This window comes from Cylas formicarius, unplaced genomic scaffold (genome assembly GCF_029955315.1).
Source record: "Cylas formicarius isolate icCylForm1 unplaced genomic scaffold, icCylForm1.1 PGA_scaffold_7__23_contigs__length_41026272, whole genome shotgun sequence".
Taxonomy (NCBI): Eukaryota; Metazoa; Arthropoda; class Insecta; order Coleoptera; family Brentidae; genus Cylas; species Cylas formicarius.
Window position 1 is genome coordinate 25,408,891 of NW_026844352.1, and position 13,499 is coordinate 25,422,389.

Genomic DNA, 13,499 nt, shown 5'->3' on the forward strand with positions numbered 1-13,499 from the left:
TAGATAATAGAATTAATTCAATACGTATTCGAAAAACGGGCTTATACTAAATTTACGTACCTCGTTCAAATCTCCTCTTAAGGATTCGCCAACAATCTCGATTTCATCACGAGACTCGATCTCTTTCAGTCTCGCTGTACACCACGACTGTAAGTCAGAATATACGCTTTCCATCATGTCTCGTGATATAAAATTTACGCGGAATACATTGGCCAGCCCGTCACAAGAATCGCACAGTAGAACTACAAAGTTAAACTTGTAGGTAGACTTTTTTTGAATTTCTCCTGTGTCGGATCTTGCTGGCGTTTCGCCAAACATGTTGCTGGCTTGTGTCGAGCGCCGTCTGACACAGACAATACCGGACGCAGAAAAAATCCAGAAAAAGTATCCCTACAAGTCTCATAGTCTGCGCTAAGCATTTATACACATTTCGATCGTGTGGAAAGAAGTCAACAATTTCGATTTCGAACCTTAATTTCGAAAACTAATCGATTAGCAATGAAACATAAATTAATTGCATATAAACATTTAAAAAATGAAAAAATTTTTTAAATGATCAAATTGTTATAGCTATCACAAAATAATGCAGATCCCCATTTTAATTTAATTTCACCGTTACTATACTACTACATAAATATAAGTTGTACTTGGTTTGAGGTTAGTAATAGCGAAATTCTTTTTTTTATTATATTCAACGTTTCGATCACAATGTGGATCCTTATCAAGAATTTTATATAAAAATATTTACATATCTTAGTGTTGTATAAATTAAGAAATATGAAATAATTTACATTAATATTTTGACTTAGAAGTTTATGTTTATTATTAGTTGCTAAGAATTAATTTAATTGTTGGTTAATTTTCAACACTATTAGATTTAATTTAGACTAATATCTTTTTTTACTCCTTTTTGGTCATTTCCAGGATTTATTTCTTTTTTCATACACATTATTTCTTTCATTGCTAATGTTTGATAATTATTATCTTGTGTTAAAATTTTAATTTCTTTAAAATTAAATCTGTAATTTGTTAAATTTTCATGTTTATGTATAGTATAGCATACGATTTTATAAATGTTCAAGTCATATATAAATAATTTATCTGACAAATTAGAACATACAGAAATCTTACAAATTAATAAAATCAATTTTTACTCCATTAAAAAGTGAAATTCCAATTAAGAAGAAGTCAATCTTGTATATTCAATACCTGATTTAAATTGACCAAAAAAATATATTGGAATGTCAAGCCAACTTTTGGAAAATCGTGTAAATGGATATAAATATACTAAAAATGTATCAACCACTTTACGTAAACATGAAAATTTAACAAAATTTTAACACAAGATAATAATTATCAAAAAATTTAAGTCAATTATATCACAATTCAATCATATACACTTTATAAAAATTGAATAAATCCTTTGCAACATAAAATTTCATATTTATACTTTCTTAATTTATTCAAAATATCACTATGTAAAATGCTTATTTCATTTTTCTATGCATTATAGATTCTTAATAAAAATCCAAATTGTGATCGAAACTTTGAATAAAATTTTTAAAAAATTAGAGAGAATTTTTTCTATTAGTGACAACAACAACCCAAGAACAACTCCAGTATTATATGTATTTCAAGGTTGAAGAACAGAAAGAAGCTGTTACTATATCAAATATTTCAGCCATATACTTATAGTAGTGCACTATTGTCCACCAAAACGATAAGATGGTTTTTATGATATCAATTTATACTTGCAAAATATTGGTTCTAGTTACCAATAGCATCCTGGCCCTGAACGCGCTCAATATGAATAGCTCGAATATTAGTTTCGAAACCTGTGCTGGCAGTATCCACCTGAACTAGCGCTTCCGAAAAATTCCATCCATCATATTGAAATCCCTTGAAACCAGTCTTTGTGAAAAAAAGCAGCACAGTGTTACCTTCAATGTCCTGGAAGAAAGAATTTCCAATTTAATGCTAACGTTGGCATGGTTAAAAATTTTCTCACTTGCACAGGTTGCATATTAGAAACCAAGTCTCTAATTTCTAACCTTTGGAATGGAATAAAATGGATCTCAACGTATTTGTAGATGACAGGCCCGACAGATGGTTCAGAAAAATCATTTTCTAAAATCAAAACTTAATGTGACTTCATTGCTTGGTCTCTCCTACCTTTTTTAAAATACTACTTCGGAATCATTTTGGTTGCTTTACTTTAAGAATACATTTTAAAATTATTTTTAGTCTGGATGATTCACTACCGCTTCAAAAATATTGTATCATTATCATTATCATTATTAAATAAATAAATAAATAAATACTAATAAATTAATTAAGTAATAGGTTTGGTTAGTTTCAATAAGTTTTCAAAAGTTCAAATGCAATATTTCAGAAACGTTCTGTACCTGAAATACGAAACTAGCCCCAAAAGTTACTACATGAAAAAGTAGCGAAAATGATATTTTGTTTACCCCATCAGTTGTATACTAATTTTTTAATGACTTTAATTACTCTAATGAAATAAATCATAATTAATTGTTTGCGTACTACTTTATTATTATTACACTTTCATCATAGTTCATTTTGTTCCTGAAAATGTGAGTTCCCAATAATTATAATCTTACTGAGATGGATAGGTTAAACAGGGAAAGTTATCTGCCGAAAAAGCACTGTGTATATACAGGAAATTAGACGTCAATATTTGAACCACGTATTCTGTGACCAAAATAACGATAAAAGTTCATATAAACTAGGGCCCACAACGTCTTACTTTTTAACATACAGGGTGTTAACTTTGAAGACATAATGGGGATTTTTTGTAAATATTTTCGAAACACGGAAAAACACGTAAACTTTTTAGGTTCTATTTAACGAACTAAAATTTAGTATTGGATTGTCTTCAGCAGTGGGTAACACAGGGGAGGCGTGCGAAAAATTTGCCCCAAATTTTTTGTTTGTCGAGTTTTCTTAATTTGCGGTCTCCCCTGTCCACGATTACATTCAAATGATCCACGCTCAACTAAATGCCAATGTGTATTAATAAAAACTTGCCGATCAGGTTCTCGACGATTAGGAAACGTTCTACAATACTCTTGTACAGCTCCCCCCCCCAGCTCTACCATTGCAAAAGTCGTATTCAAAATGAATATCTGCTAATTCTCTATTTGAAAACAACTCAATCAGATTTAAATAGCTTATTTTTCATCAACAATCATAAAATGTAAAGTTTATAATTTTTATTAGAATAATTTGGTTTACAGTTGATAGTTTGATTTGTCTTTGGTTAATAAAATCATTTATAAGAACAATCCAAGTAAAAATTATTTTTTACCAACAATGAACAAAATTGAAAACTGTCGAATAATTGACATTTAATTTTTATTTACACAAACAAATGAAACGCGTCATTAAATTCCAAGGTTTGCCTCTGCACCTCGATTGTAAATATTAAAATAAAAAAAATAATCTGTAATTAAATTTTCAAGAGCATTTTTCTCGAAAACAGTGTGTTCTACCGATGGGCGATAAGAGTACCTTATTAACATACAAAATTTCAGATTTTAAAAAGCTGCAGTCCAAATTATGAAAATTCGACAAACAAAAAATTTGCTGCAAATTTTTCCCACGCCTACCCTATGTTACCCACCCCTAAAGACAATCCAATACTAAGTTTTAGTTTGTTAAATAGAGCCTAAAACGTTTAGTAACTGTACCAAATTTTATTTCAAAATATTTACGTGTTTCGAAAATATTTACAAAAAATCGCCATCACCTCTTCAAATTTAATATCCTGTATGTTAAAAACTAAGACGTTTTGGGCCCTTATTTTGGGACATCCTGTAAAAAAAGTAAATCATAAAAACGCGTACAAAAGTGCTAAACTCTACCAAAATCTCGAATATTTTCATTTGTCAAACTAAACAAAACCATACCCATATACCATTTTTATATCTAATCAATATGAAATTAAATGCAGACAATCCTCCTTCGTACCCGTTCCCCATAACCGAATATTTTGGAGAACTAAAACCAAATTGATATGAAGCTTCATTTTCCCCACATCTTTTGCAAACACCCTGTGCTTTATATTAAACAATATAGTTTAAGCAAAATTAAAGTTTGCAAACAAATAAAATGTTTGGCAGTGTATCGAAAATTATAAAATTACAATTTAAAACACACACACAAATTAAAACAGGTAAAGGTATTAAAATTATTGACAAAAGAGATGAATAACGAAAACAATTACTATGAAAATATACATGTTATACATTGTGAAATTTTTGATTTTCGTACATTGATAAAAACGGATATTGTAATTATATAATTCATCATTAAGTATCCTCTAGGAATTAGGTTAAAACTAATGCGGAAATTGGATTTTTCATTTTCGAAAACGTTAGTACACTACTAATTTTGTATTTGATATCTTTCTCCGTTTTAAAATTATAGTATTTTTTCGAAAATTTACCATTATTTTCTCCCTCTTGTACTAATAAGATTTGACAACACATTTATAGAACCAAACCTTTTATTTTGGTTGATATTATCACCTGCGCATTCCCTGAAAGTTGTGAAAATACTTTTAAATCGCGTTATTGTAAACGTACCTGTGATATCAACATTATCGATAACAAAGAAATGTTCAGGTTTTCCGTTGATTGTGCTTGTAAAGTACCGTAAATTTTTTGAATTTGGAGTAAATATGCGCTGGAATAACACATATTTCATTTCATCCGGATCGAATTTGTAGATATGCGAGTAAGATTCCAACTCATCTGAAACGGTGGCAAATTATTAACCAAGGAACTCTAAGAAATTTTAAAATTACCGGTGTGCAGTTCTGACCGAAGAAGAACGAGGAATTGTTGTCCGTGAATCGAAAATGGAATCGATTTCGCAACATTCGAAGAAGTTATACTCTGAACGAGATCAAAATGTTTCCCGAGCCATTTGTAAATTGTGACAGTTGATTTTTTCAAAACGTGCTCCCAGTCGCTAGACCACGTTACAAATAGATACAGATCTTCGTTACATTCCCAAAGTTGGACCTGACTAGCGTTAGCGATATTTAAACTTTGCACATTTCTCAGGTTTCGCTCCTTCAAGATCAACTCAAATACATTTACCGCTTGATCAGTGCCGACAGCTAGTAAAGTAAACCCCTTCGACTCGATAATGGAAAGATCGGATGTGTAATGAGACAAATTTTCTCTAATCAAAACCGTCTGAAACAAAATGTTTCTTTCGAGATTTTGCGTTTGTTGGAAGATTGAGATAAACACACTTTTTCAGTTGAATGCGCCGAAAAAATAACTGACATGATATTCAGAATGATTTTTGAAAATAATTTTTGAAACTAATAAGAACAATGTTCCACAGTGCTTCGCTTTAGTTTGTTTTATACTATAGACATATATACAATATCATAATGTCTTAGGACCATTACGTTAATGTACATCGTGTGCCAAATAAGACGACCCGCTATACGACCTGGAAACCCATAGAAGATACAAAAAAAAGTTTCATACACAAGTTTATAGGGCTCTCTTGAAGATTTAAAATATTTTAATTTTGTTGATACAGGATGTCCCAAAAGTGTCCCCTCCAACATCAACTTTGTTATTTTAAATGGAACATCCTATATATATATCCCCATTTTTGGAATCCTTGGTTAAAATAGTTTGCATAGTTTAGGCAGAAATTGAGGTTATGTGTTTTTTTTTTCACATTTTAGTTGCCCCATATAAAATTGTGTTGTGACGCTACTGATACAGGTATTGCAACAAAACTTTAACCACAGACTAAGGAGATGATGCCCTACTTAATCAGTTTAACAGATGCGCCTCGTCGTATACAGGGTGACCCAAACATTAGGTGCCGTTTTGGTACGGTTAAGAAAATCTCAAGATTTTCCTCTTAAAATGCTCGTTTCATCTGGCACCAAAACAGTAAATAAATAGCAAAATATTCAAAAGTGCAGTTGGCTATGACATCACAATCTTTTTTTGACGCACTAAGGTATAAACAAACTTTGATATTTTTGTTTGTTATTGTTGTTTTTCATATTTCTATTTAAAAACTTCATAGTTTTCAAGTTTTTTGTTAGTATATATTTTATTTGTATTTTAAATAAGTTATTGTTATTTGGTTAACCTATAAACTTTAATTATTTATTTTTGTTATTATGTATTATCAATCAAGATAGATAATTAACTATTAAATGTTTCAATAAATATGAATTCTGAAGTTTTATTAAATCGGTTAAAGTGTGTAGTATAGAGTCGATTTTTCTCAAAATCTCCATGTATTAATGAAAATCCTATATTGTTAGCACTAGATTTTGTTCGTATATCTGGAGCATTATATCTTTAAAAGAAATAGTATCGTGCCTTTGCTATTTAAAAAATATCTAATATTGCCAACAAGCGACCTAAATTCAACAAGAATTTATACCTACCTCGAATTTCTGCCTAAATTATGCAAAATTCGAATAGGAATAAGAAAATTACCTTTATTTTAATCAAGGATATTTACTATGCATTTATTTAATTAGATTAGAACTACTATAGGACATTTTCGTTATCAATTATTTCACACACTAAGCAATACTGTGAATAATTTTCTTTCTAAACCGCGAGCTCCACTTACTCAACTCTTCTTTTTTTCGTCTGAAAATTTAACAGGTAACTCGAATGGTATTACTGGTTCGTTAACAGGTCTTGGTTGAGAAAGGGATTTTTCATGGTTGGTTAAAAAGTTCCTGTATTAACAGCTTAGACAGTCTCTGTAGAGTTGTAGGGTATCCTGTTTATTTTTAAAATCGAGTTGAATATATCTCTAATAGACCAGATGTGCGTTAGGCTGTTTTCTCTTGTATGATAATAAAGTTACATACTGTAGAATCAGTGCAGTGCACAGTTATACATACAGGCCACTTTGAAGAACCCCAAACCAAAATTTTTAAAATTTTAATAAAAGTTGATACATCGTATACTTGATTAATGAATAATAATATGATTCGATTTTTGAATATCCACGCCTAAATTCAATGCACTGAGAACATTAATATTGGGATCTGCGATATTCGATATTCTGATTTTGATATATGACAAATAGCACAAGCATATTTTTTAAAACGATATCCTTTTTTATTTTAATTTACTCGGTAGGAACTTACCTCGTTCCGGAAAATTAGTAGGTCTTGTTCATGGTGCAGACCCACATAAATCCAATCCTCAATATCGGAAAGAAACTTTATGTCATCCAAAAGTTTAGTTGGAATATAAGCAATTGGAACGACAGCTAAAAGCATATCTATGTAGAAAAATAATATGGATACCTTGTTTTTCAAAGAAAACTGCGTATTAAGAAAGCCAAGTGATGAAAAATGAAATGCTCAATGGAAAGTAATGAATGTTTTCAAGAAAATTTAAGAATTCTGCATGTTAAAACGCAAAAAAAAAGCTTTTTACAGCACGATACGGAATTTTTAACAAAAGAAAAAAAAAGAACGAGCTATAAGCGTTTCATTTTGACCTACTGGACGTTCGAAATTCGACGAAACAGCAACCAAAGAAATTTTTTAAATAATTTTTGGTATTCAATTTAAAGAGCTTTTCGTAGTATTTGATTTTACTTCATTAAAACAGATAGTGAAAAACGAATTTGACATAAATAATAATATAAATGCATGCATGCAAACGATTTTATTTTCAAAATAAAAACTATTTTATTAATCAATGCCATAACAAACATAATTCGGAATGATTCTAAAATTAGCTATCATTTTATTTGTGATGTTTTTTGAAGAAAAAGTGTACTAAAATTTAGTTTAAATGATGAAGCTATACATCTAAATGGCGTTCGCATATTTTTTCTGACTTATTGGTATATTTCAGTTGTTTGTAGTATTGTTTGCCAAGCACTGGTAGACTGCGTCCCACTAATGTGAGAATGGGGATTTAATACCTTCTACAGAGTGGAATAAAAAATTCCAACTAAATTACTATTTTTTGACTGCGATTCCAAACATAGTTTACTGTACAGATTAACAAAATAATTTTTATTTCAAAAACAATGCGTCATAGCGACAATTGATCTGGCTTTCAGAAAGCGACACAATTTTTTTTCAAATATTCTTTCTCGATAGACCTATGGATGTCACCGAACTCCACTAATACAAGTATTTCAGAAAACAATGTTGTAAATACTTTTTACAAAACTTTTTCGCCAATCATCCTGTTGGCTTCTGGATGATTGGCGAAAGGTTAGCAAGTTCGACTCAGCAAAAACCGAAGCAGGAGGAATCCAGAAGTTTTGTAAAAAGTATTACAGTAACCTGTGGAAGTTTCTTTGAAAAATTAATGTTGTACATGCGTGACGTTACCCTTAGTGAAAAAATAGCTAAAATTGATCTTGATATCTCAGCGTGTTTTGTATAAATATAAAATAAATATAATATAAAAAAAATAAAAATAAATATAATATAAAATAAACTGTGCAAGTGAAAAAAATTATACACCCTGTATTATAAAAACGAAACATTTTTTTGTTAAATGATATAAAGAAACGATGTTCTTTCTACTTTCAGAGAAGTACCTATTATTTGTATTAATTTGCGAAACCACCATACTGGAGTATACAACCAATTAAACAGTGAGTAAAGGCACACTTGGCTCACTGTTTTAAGTTGAATTTTGAATTCTGAATTTTAACTCAGGTAAAACAACTGAAGAAACTTTTCCTAATGTCTTTAATGTTAATTAATTATTTTATTAATGAGCAATTTTTACAGGATTTAAATAAAATCTAAAGCCCCGTACAGGATGCAATTTCTACACGTATTTCTGTACGTATTTTTAACTGGTAATTTTGCATGGTATACATTATACAATTTTTTCGAAAGAAATGGGCTTGATTATATTCGTGGACTTCTGTTTTCAGAGGTTGTTTTTAAATTTTGATCCAATAAACGATACGATGATTGTTAGTAAATTGTATGCAAGTTTTTACGACCTTGTGGACGTATAAGAAATATCCATAATCCCAATACTAAAAAGAAATTAATATTAATTTATGTATTCTCTAAAACTAATTTCTGTGCAATTCTCGTACGTTGCGTTTTATTTGCACTTTTAGGAGCCACCTTTTTGTGATTTTGACTTTATTTACATTTTTCATAGAGGTTAAACCCACAAGTTTATGAAAACAAATTTCTTTGATAGTAGTTGCAGTATTTGCATGAAAAAAGTATATGCAGAAATATATGCAGAAATTGCATTGTGTCTACCTGGGTTAAGTATCAACTTTTTTTATTAATATATAAAAGTGACATGTGGTGTAGCATCCCAGTATTTTTTTAAGTGATGTAGTAGCCTGGTTCACTTTTACGATAGAAAAATAGTGCATATTGTTGACATTTCAAAAACTAGAAAATTTTGGAATTGGCAACCTGAAGTAATAAAAAAAATAATAACCGGAAATATTTTTCTTCTTTTCGCAATAATAAACAAGCGAAAATTTGTTTTCAGTATTCTCTGCTTTACTATATCATATCGTAAATAAATCTTCTTTAAAGCACTATAACGACATCATATTTTACCTGCGAAATACGAGTTATAGATCAGTCAATGCAAAGAAAAAATGTTTATCTATGGAACTGTCTTCCTGAAGTTCTGGTTTGTTGAGGTTTGAGGTTGTTTTTTTTTTGTGCGCGTCGTACGCACCTACTGGATATATTGTTTTTATTGGATTTATGAAAAAGACAAAAACAGAAAATGGGTGCAGTTTCCTCCAGCAAAAACAGTGGAAGTCAAGTGATGTAAAACATATACCTATACCATACCAATGTCTCTGTCTCTAGGTATATGATGCAAATCCACATCATAATTGCGTGTTTCATGAAATTATGTAGATAAAGTCAATTATAGATAATTCCAAAAATATAACAGTCAACAATGACAGAGAAAATTTCAGAAAAATACTGCAATGAACTTTTTGAAAATTTGAAAATTCAACTAGATGAAATTGAGTGTTTGCAGGCCACATTTTATAACCCAGGAGAAATACGGATAGAAGATCCGTGTATTTTATCTGACATGAAAGAATTTATAGATGGAAAATCTCAATTTCTACCCACCTGTTTGGACTTCATAGTTAATTTGTTTATTGAAAGTGTTAAATTTGAGTTGTGTGTAAGTTTATCCCATGAATACCCTCTTTCAGAACCTGAAATATTTATTAGAAACCATAAATTCAATCGAAATCAGCATATAGAAGTAAATAAAAAGCTAGGTAGCTAATATTTTTTGTTTTTTTACTAAATTAGATTAATTGGTAAAAAAACAATTTCAGGAGAATTCATTGCTGAACTTCCTAAAGGAGAACCATGCATATTTACAGCAATATCTTGGCTGCAAGATGTTTTACTTCAATACACAGAAAGTGTTGAAACTCCAGTGCCACGACTGGAAGAAAAGGATGATACACTGGTTAGATTTTGGATATATTCTCATCATATTTATAGTAAAACCAAAAGAAGAGAAATTGTTGATCTGGCGCATCAGTTGAAGTTAACAGGTTTTTCTATGCCGGGCAAGCCAGGTGTTATTTGTGTAGAGGGTCATTCAAGTGATTGCAATGAATGGTGGCAAACTGTGAGGTCGTTAAATTGGAAAAAAATTATTTGCAAGGTATGAGTAAAGCAAAGTTTTCTTAAAAGCAGCATGATAACATCCAAAATATCCAATTTTTATTGACAGGTGACAGAAGAAAATAATGAAAAGAAATCAACATTTCTCAAATTTGAAAACTTTGAGGAAGTAATTTTTGGTTATCAAGGTGGTGCCAAAATTAATCACATGGATAAAGGTGAATTTTACAAATTTCTGGAGGCTCATAAGCTTGGATATATCTTTAAAGAATTGTTTGGGGTAGATGGAAAGGCTCCATAAGTAATATAATCATAAATGTAAATGTAAATACTCAGTTTTTAATGTACAAAAATATGTTAGCTTATATTTGCAAGTAAATTATTAACTCACTTATTAACTCCTTATTTTGCAATGCCCCTCTGATTGAACTTCTTTTTGATCTTGAAAAAGCCACACCTTGCCTCTCTGTGATAATATCAACAAATAGTTTAACATTTCTATTTATGTAGTTTTTGTTGTTTTCAGTTAATTCGCCATTGTCTTCTAAAATGAACAAATTATTGTATTGAGAGGAAATAGTATTAAAAGATTGATCCATACCTTCTATATAGGGATCAAATTTTAAATTTTTGAAGAATATATCTGCCAATTCTCTAGCATTATTTTTTGAATAGGGCAATTCATTACTCAAACAAAATACACATAAAGTTACCATACAAAAAATCTTCACTATAAACCGCATGTTTAAATACTACTGGCAACAAAAATTTCCAGTTTCTCGGTTTTTATTAATTTTCAAAGCAAAAAATTAAATAAAACGCGTCACCAGAGCCACCTGTTAATAACTTGCCTAACATAAAATTTCCATCAGTAGGTACTTTTTGTTTGTTTTACGCGTTCTGTTAAAAACGTTTAACCAAAAAAACACGCTCTAGGTTTTCCATACCTTCTAATTTAAAAACTTGAAATCATGAAATTTTGAAAATTATTCAAAATTCCTTTGGTATGGCCTATTGGCTACTTAAATTTTTTTCATATGAATCGTCGGCAGTATTTTTCATGTTTAAGAAAATAATAAACACAGAGCTACGGGTGAAAGCGACTTTATTTATATGCACACATTTGCTAAAAGACAGAACCCGAACAGTAAAATTTAAAGCTTTGTAATTATTTAGTATTTAGTGCAAAAACAATTTAGGAATGAATGTTGTGAAATCAACTAAACTTTAGTATTAAGAGTTTCAAAAAAGCCTTGAGAGTTGAAATAATATGCTATATCTAGAAATCAAGGGTTAAGAAATAAGGTGGTTATACATTTATTAATAAATAAAATATATTATAAAATAGACAATCATTCATTCATCATACTTGATGGACAATCCTAAATCCCAGCTTAAATGATTCATCGAACCATGACAGAGAATATCATTAATAATATTGATTGCATATCTTCTTTGGTCTTCTAACATATCTTTTAATTTGCGGGTAACATTCTTTCCAATCGTGTCAAAGATGTCATTGTAATTGTACTTTGCATTGGAAACCAACATATTATTACTAACATTTCCAACAACTGAGTCAAAATTTTTTGTGTCATTTTCTTCAATACCTTGGATTTCAAGAATGGGAGGACTCTAAAAATGCACAAACTAAAATACACATAAACCTACTTAAAAATTGTAACAAGACTTACAGTAACACTGTCAAATGTAACATCAAGTAAAGCTTCTGTAGATTTTGATTCCTGAAAAAAATAAATTTTTATATTTTGAAATTGACAATATCTGTTTTACCTTTTTTGTCTTCATTGAAGCATTGTGTTTTAAAAAACTTAACATTTCATAGCACCATAAGGAACTTGTTTTTGATTTTTTGATTCTCATCATTCTGCGTTCCCTTCTGTACTGATCTTTTAACATTGTGATTTTTCTTTTTATTTCCATCAATTCAAATTTTTTGCCTGTTTCCATCAATAATCCATCAGCAATCTTCTTTAATGCCAAAAGTTTTTCACTTCTACTATATTTGCATGAATCTGCTGAGTAGAACATTGGTTGACTTTTTAATAAATCAATTAAGATGAGTGTATATTCTCTAGTCCAATAAGATGATTTCTAAAAATACATGCATATTTAATAATTCTGAATGAATTTAAGAAGGAAAATTGGTTACTGAATAATTCTGCAATGCTTCCATATCTCCATAATCTGCATTTTCACCCACTGTGAACAATAATAAACTATAATACCATAATGTTGGTTTATATATCTCCTCTGGAGAGTTTGCAATTTCTTTAGATTGTACCACCTTAAAGTAGTTAATACAATAATATACCGGAACACAGAAAACTACAACTACCTTTTTGTACTCTCTACGAAAACATCCTCTAATTGTTTCGAGTTTTACTTTAGCAAATTCATAAGTAACATCCGGAAAATATTCTTTGCATTTACTTAATAGAATTTCGATTCCATTGTTTCTCTCCGTTTTGTTGGAGTAACCTGGGTGACGCTTGTCCCACAGAACTGGCAACTCTTTGAAAACTGCTATAAATTCTCGAAGAAACTTTTCATACTCATTAGAAACTCTGACAGGTTCAAATTCAGACATCTGGCAAGTTCAGCAAGGAATTTAGCAAGAATTTTTTCGGCACGACGTTAGTTAGAATTAAGGAGGCCAAAAAATTTAATTTGTGTTCCTATTTTGGAAATTCAAGTTCATTAAAAATTATTACATATTAATTATTTATTTGAAGTTTTTATTTTGGACAGACTCAATGTTTTTCTTTCTCTTCATTGCAATTGGGTAAGGTTGCAAAGATCATTCGACCAACAGAAAAATTTT

The 13,499-nt window shown here is 30.0% G+C and overlaps 2 protein-coding genes across 3 annotated transcripts in view; one reads left to right on the forward strand and one right to left on the reverse strand.

Annotated features, from left to right (window-relative positions):
• LOC132704368 (uncharacterized) overlaps positions 1-13,446 on the reverse strand; it is a 31,786-nt gene extending 18,340 nt beyond the window's left edge. The window contains exons 1-12 of the mRNA XM_060674329.1: positions 13,014-13,446; positions 12,828-12,962; positions 12,449-12,769; positions 12,349-12,399; positions 11,256-12,289; positions 11,046-11,198; positions 7,181-7,305; positions 4,832-5,228; positions 4,611-4,778; positions 2,009-2,127; positions 1,776-1,950; positions 61-242 (exon numbers count right to left, since the gene is read on the reverse strand). Of these exons, the coding sequence (XP_060530312.1) occupies positions 61-242; positions 1,776-1,950; positions 2,009-2,127; positions 4,611-4,778; positions 4,832-5,228; positions 7,181-7,305; positions 11,046-11,198; positions 11,256-11,397 (1,461 nt within the window). The 5' untranslated portion in view covers positions 11,398-12,289; positions 12,349-12,399; positions 12,449-12,769; positions 12,828-12,962; positions 13,014-13,446. The remainder of the gene's footprint in view (positions 1-60; positions 243-1,775; positions 1,951-2,008; positions 2,128-4,610; positions 4,779-4,831; positions 5,229-7,180; positions 7,306-11,045; positions 11,199-11,255; positions 12,290-12,348; positions 12,400-12,448; positions 12,770-12,827; positions 12,963-13,013) is intronic.
• On the forward strand, positions 9,670-11,092 carry LOC132704372 (RWD domain-containing protein 2A). 2 transcript variants are annotated; one of them, XM_060674336.1, is made up of 4 exons: positions 9,670-9,865; positions 10,044-10,296; positions 10,357-10,694; positions 10,764-11,092. In XM_060674336.1, exons 2-4 carry the CDS (start codon positions 10,101-10,103, stop codon positions 10,953-10,955), a joined length of 726 nt encoding a protein of 241 aa, XP_060530319.1. In that variant the 5' UTR covers positions 9,670-9,865; positions 10,044-10,100; the 3' UTR covers positions 10,956-11,092. The 2 variants fall into 2 exon arrangements, with proteins under 2 accessions (XP_060530319.1, XP_060530318.1); XM_060674335.1 differs by having other exon boundaries at positions 9,684-9,807; positions 9,866-10,296; positions 10,764-11,091.
• Positions 13,447-13,499: the final 53 nt, after the last annotated feature.

Bases quoted from the DNA above. Each gene is read 5' to 3' on its own strand.
- LOC132704372 (XM_060674335.1), top strand. From the start codon at position 9,960: ATGACAGAGAAAATTTCAGAAAAATACTGCAATGAACTTTTTGAAAAT. The intron at 10,297-10,356 runs GTAGCTAATATT...AAACAATTTCAG, and splicing joins AGAAGTAAATAAAAAGCTAG to GAGAATTCATTGCTGAACTT. The intron at 10,695-10,763 runs GTATGAGTAAAG...TTTTATTGACAG, and splicing joins GGAAAAAAATTATTTGCAAG to GTGACAGAAGAAAATAATGA.